Below are 6000 nucleotides of genomic sequence, written 5' to 3' on the forward strand. Positions count from 1 at the left end.
CATTGGGAGACATCACAGGATTTCCATGAGCTTTTGTTTTAAAACTCACCTGTTCTCCATGGTGTTCAAAGGACTTCTGATGTAGGGCTTATCCAGCATTCCATACATCAGTTCAGCATAAGCTTCTACCCATTTTATTTATCTATTTCCAGCTTCTACCCATTTCATTCTGGATGGGTTATCTATACCCAACAGGAGTTACAGGCATTGTTGACATTCTGTGACATCACACCAGGGAAGTAACACAACACATAGAGACCCATCCTCCTTGCGTAGGGAAAACTAGAATTCCAGAATCAGAAGGAACAACAAAAGTGCTCATGGAAAGCTTCCCTTTCCTGTTCTATTTTCCACAACCTATAGTTTCTTTGCACCAGAAGTTGTTTGATTGGAAATTCTCTTCCAGAAGAATCATCTAACAATGTGTTTAGCTACCTCTTAAACATCTTACACTGTTTTTAAAAGGTGACAATCAATCTGATTTTAAAATAGATTTCAGTGTCACCTCTATATCTCTTTACCTAGAATCACTAAGTAGATGACAGTTTCCAGTCATGCCAGAGAGGAATTCAAGTAAAGTTTTGATGAAAGTCTCTCCTCTCACAGCAATGTTCAGAAAGTGTTCCTGTCCCAACTCTAGCTTTACTAGAGCAACAAGCCTCTGCCATGGCTTCTGGGAATTTAATGTATCACACACACACACACACACACACACACACACACACACACACACACACACACACACCAGAGACTTAGTTTTAATTAGTTTTATTAAGAAACTAAAATTGCCACAGCAGGACTGAAAGTGAATGTTAACATATAACTTTCCAAAGCAGCCACCCTCACAGTCACAGCACTACGTGTTTTTCCACAGAAGATGACAAAAGGCTCCACCAACCCTCCTTTATCTTTTCTTTTCATTGCCTCTTTAGCAGAGAGGCCCATAGTAAGCACTCAATAATTTCCCTTTCTGTGGAAAAACAGCACCTGCTGAAAGAGAACAGCAGAGCTTTTATTCATTTTTGAAAATGGGTTTTCACAAAAGTGTCTCATACCAGTCCTTCTGAGTTTAGAAGAATGATCTTTGTTCCTTGAAGTAAAGGCAATAGGTAAAAACTGAGATGATAGCTTCCTCATCGATATATTACCCCACTACCCAGATAGTTGTCCCACTTCACTAAACGTCACATATGCTTTCCATAATTTTGCAGGATAGAAATCTTATAAAACTACTGCTGACACCATGTTAAGGATGACTAATGATTTTCCCTGCATGACCTTGGTTATTGAAAACATAGCTCATTACCCAACTCACTTTTCTCATAAGAGACTTAATCTCTGTTAAGATGGCAAGCTCTCATCTCAACTCATTTTGCTTTCCAATCTTCATTAAGTTTAAAGATTTGAATGGTAACACCCAGAATTCGTTTTGGTCTTCTAGGTTGTGAAAATTTAGCAGCCGTAAAATCCTAATGTAAACCTGTTCTCCTTGCCTTGGACAATGACCATAGCCTCTTTGCAAGAGATTTTATATGTAGAGTGATGTCTCTTTACTGGAAAGATGAAATAAGCAAAGCAGCTACAATTACTGTGAAGCAATATGCAACAAAATGTGATATGAATGACAATCAACTCAAGTCAGACATCTTCATTTAGTTCAAAGCTATTTCAGGACTCAGATTAAGCAATACCAAAAGTCACCAGCTGTTTTCTCTAGGTAACCAACTCAATTGAGTCAAATTAACAACTTTTGCTGCTGCCCTGTAACTTTCTGCAAGTCTTGCAATTATAAGTATGAAGACTATATAAGAAATGACATATTTCTTATATACAAGAAATAACATATTTCTTATATACAAGAAATAACATATATTGGTTTCGGTGGGTCAAGTAATGTACTAGAAGTTCAACGGTATTTACTTATTCTTTACAAGAATGATCTGAGATAGATAGTATTATTGAGTAGGTTTTAAATTGTGTCGAAACACTTAGAGCAAGTGAATTAAAAGCCTTTAGAATTGGGTCCAGAATTGTATAACCGCACAGCAGGACTTCTCAGTATCTGCATATTGACATTTGTGACTGTGTAATGGCTTTGAAGAGTTTTCCTCTGCCTCTACCCACTGGCTGCCATAGTACCCCCTAGGAGTAGCAACCAAAAATATTTCTAGATATTAGCCAATGTCCCCAAGGAGAAAAGAATTGTTTCCAGAATTAAACATTTTGTTCTAGAATTAGGGCTTTGGCTCCAAAGAACCGGTCTTCTGACCCATTATACAAATTCCCCCATTTGTTTTATTTTCTAATATTTTATTTGAAAGTCTTAAGTTACAATAACACAATGTAACAACTGAAAATATTTGTAGTTAACTACAATAAAACTACAGTAGGGATGGTTAGTCCCTTCTTCTCTCATCTGTGCTCCCTTTGTTGTTCATTTCCAGTTGGAAGATACAAGATAGCTGTGCAAAATACTTTATTTTCCTATGTCAATCAGAATATTGTATTCTTTTTGGGAAATCTGGAGGCCTCCTGCCTTTTTGCAGGGTGAAAGTTTACGGAAAAGAAGATATTTAATAACAGGTGCAGGCCCTCCCTGCACAATGGGTTAAAGCACAGCATTGCAAAGCTATTGGCAGCCGCTTGGACATAAGTTCGATTCCCTTGCCAGGGATGTGACCCACATGGTGCCACAGACCTTTCCTGTCTCGCCTGCTGCTTCCTCAGCAGTGTACTTTGTCAGTCTGCTGTTCTGCTTTCCACTCTGTCTCTGGTGAATCCTCTCACCGCCCCTGCACCTCTGGTCTGTATCCCAGTTTGGTATGCATAAATAAATAAATCTTTTTAAAAAATGAATAATAGGAACTCAGACTTGCAGATGCAGTTGGGGTCATTTAACAAGGGACCTTAATTCTCGCTGGCTGGATCATGGACCTCAAACCCCAGTGTGTCTGGTGTGTCCTTTGATGGAAAGTTGAGGTGTATGTGTGTTAGAACTCTTGCTTTGGGACCTGACCTGACTTTGAAACCTTTTCTCTTTCTCTACATGTCACATAGGAAGACACACTGACAGCCGTGAGTTTATGAAAGTTGCCTCTAGAGCCTCTTCCATTCCCATGGGCTGCTGCAAACCAATGAGGCTTACAGCAGTGTGCAGATGAAAGTGCACTTAATTGTCCTACTAAAAGCTTACTCTGTGACTCCACCACACTCCCACTGCCATGAGCTCTATGGTCTCAGTAAGAGATCTCTGGGGGAAAATGATACTCCCTTCTTAAAAGGCTACACACCTGAATCCTCAGACAAAGCCCATGAACAATTAAATCATCCCTTTCAGATGTCAGGCAATTCAATTGGGGTAGAAAGTGCTGAAGACTAGGTGAGAGTAGGAAAATTTCTGCTCTGGAAGCTGCTGGGAATTCAGCTGTGGAGAAAACAGTGTATCCTTTCACTAAAGGTTGGTTTAGGACATTTCCTGCTTCCAGAGCAGATCAACCAAGGGCCAGGAGGCATTTTTTATTTCTACATGTAAACGGTAACGTGTGCACTTAAAAAACACCTTTAAGGGGAGGGTGGGCAGGGCCGGGTCCCTGCATGGCATAAATCAGAAGGGGCATCAGGAAATTTATTCGTCAACGTTAGAAGTGCAAGAGTCCTATTTCTAGTTCTAGATGCCCTTAGTGTAGAAAGATAAAATCTTAGGGAAGCGGGAACCCAGTATGTCATTATTCCAAACCCTTCCCATTCACAACACATTAAAAGTACCGGGAGCTCGTTTATGTGTGTGTCAAACAACTGAGTTTGGGAAGAGGGGAAAATGGATCTCTGCTTGACCCCCGGACTGACCCCCTGCCTACTGTGGAAGAAAGAACCAATATTCTTTCTCTCACAATTTTTTTGTACCCTCTCCCGCGGGGAGCCCAGAGGGCGCTCACCTTGTGCTGTTTCCACATGGCCCCCAGAGGCTTCACCTCGTGCTTGCCGTGCCGGCCTTCCTCCAGGCACTGGTAACACACCGGCGTTCTGCAGCTCACGCAGTACATGCTGTAGTTCTCCATTTCATGTTCCGGGCAAGTAGGGAACTTGCGTGCGGTGCCGCCCCCAGCTGCTCCGGCCCCTGCCCCAGCGCTCCCCGGGCTCTTGCAGCCGCCTCCTCCGCTGGGGGCGCCCTGGGCCGCGCCTGGGGACGCTGAGGCGGCCTCGGCAGGAGCGGGAGGCGGCGGCGGTTGCACTAAGCGATGCTTAGCAAAGGGTCCCCTAGATGGATGGCATTTGAGCTGACAGGAAGCGCAATAGAGCACGTCGCACTGCTCGCAGAGTGTAGCAGCTGGTTCGGGAGGAGTGCGGTCACACAACTGGCAGATGGCCACCGCCACGGCTGGGGTCGCCCCGTGCATGGCCCCGCGGCCCTGCTGGTACCGCTGCACGATTGCCTCTAGCAAGCGGTTACGCTGGAATCCTCGCAGGCCGCGGTGGTCCAGGGAGGCGCTACGGTGGCACTGTGGGCAAGTGATGGAACTTGAGGAGGACGACGACAGCGAGGAGCAAGCTGCACCCCGAGCCGCCGCGGCCGAGGAGCCTGGCGGTGCAGGCACCATGGGCAACACGCGAACCCCATTGGGGGACTTGAGACTGGGGGTGTAAGAGCCATAGCCGCTGTCTGTCTCGCTGTATAAGCTCAGCTTGTCCGCGTGGTCCCCGCCACCTCCCGCACTACTGCCCAGGCCGCCAGCTGTGGTCCCGCTCCCGCCGCTGCAGGCTGGGCCAGCTGCTGCGTCGTGGTCCAGGGAGGGCGCGGCGGCGGTGCCTGCGGGCAGCCCTGAGCCCCGGGAGTGCAGGAGCGGCTGGGGCAGGTGCTGCTCACCGTCCGGAGTCTGCACTGCGATGGTACGCGCGCAAGGCAGGCAGACGTTGTGGGAACAGGGCAAGATGATGGGTTCCCGAAACAGGGAGCCACACACGGGGCACTTCAGTTCCTCTTCCATCGTGGCACGGTATTCAGAGAAGAGCGTGGAATGGCTCAAGGTTCGGAAACAGGCAGTGAATAAGAGTGGGTAGCTCCGGTGAGATGGAAGGCGGGGGCATCACACGGGCATGACTACTTCACAACCCAGGGGCACGCCCCTCTCTGTTCTGGAGCCACCGCCCTTAGACAATTTGAGGTAAGAGAAGGGAGGGGGTCCTCACCTTCTATCCGCAAGGTTCCTGCACCCGCGACTTCACCCTGCGACCAGAGTCTGGAGTCGGTCTGTTGCCCTCCGGGTGGCCTGCAAAGCTCTTTAGGTGATGAATCAGCACTAGCGCCGCCGCTGGCTGCAGTCTCCTCTTCACATCAGGACCAGCGGCCGGGATGCTGTTTGCTAAGTCTCGGTTCTTAATCCTTGGGCTCCGGTGGGTGGGCAGCTGCCCAAAGACCCTTATTAGCCCCCACCCCACCCCCCAGTCAGGGCGACCGGCAGTTGAGAAGGCAGACCAGCAGGCCGCTGGGCCGAGGAGCTGGGTTCAGCACCACGAGGCGGCGGACAGCGCCATAGAGACTAAAGGTGGAGCCTCAGTTCCTAGCGCGGCGACTCCCTGGCGCGACCCGGCCTGCCCGGAGACCTCAGATCGCCTCTGTCCCAGCGTCTGACGTTACCCGCCGACTACGCCCTGAGGCTTTCTTTCAGCGCCTGGATGACCACCTTCTTTGCTTGGCAGCTGCTTCTCCTGCGGCGCCTCTGACCTTGGCCGCGCCACGCTGCAGCCGGCGGGCGAAGGGCAAGCGCCCGGCAGGTTCGGGAATCCCCTCCCCGCCTCCCTCCTGCTGCTACCACTACCGCCTCCCTGCCAGGCGCGCTGAGGAGTTGTAATTTCCAGAGCAGAGAGTAGTGGAGAAGGCTGAGGGGGAGAGGCAAGGAAGGAGGGGAAGAGGAGGCGTCAGCTCAGCGAATAAGGGCTCGCCTTTTGCTGCTAGGGGAGTCAAGGGGCAGTTTTGAGGGTTTTGCAATGTGGATCATTGTT

At 48.6% G+C, this 6000-nt stretch overlaps 1 protein-coding gene across 2 annotated transcripts in view; it reads right to left on the reverse strand.

Moving 5' to 3' along the window:
* TRIM67 (tripartite motif containing 67) overlaps window positions 1–5762 on the reverse strand; it is a 42222-nt gene extending 36460 nt beyond the window's left edge. For both annotated transcript variants that reach the window (XM_012731387.1, XM_004691138.2), the window contains exon 1: window positions 3936–5762. In XM_012731387.1, coding sequence (XP_012586841.1) covers window positions 3936–4985 — 1050 coding nt within the window. In that variant the 5' untranslated portion in view covers window positions 4986–5762. The remainder of the gene's footprint in view (window positions 1–3935) is intronic.
* Window positions 5763–6000: the final 238 nt, after the last annotated feature.

The sequence above is a fragment of the Condylura cristata genome, unplaced genomic scaffold (assembly GCF_000260355.1).
Source record: "Condylura cristata isolate star-nosed mole 26May11 unplaced genomic scaffold, ConCri1.0 scaffold00030, whole genome shotgun sequence".
Lineage (NCBI taxonomy): Eukaryota > Metazoa > Chordata > Mammalia > Eulipotyphla > Talpidae > Condylura > Condylura cristata.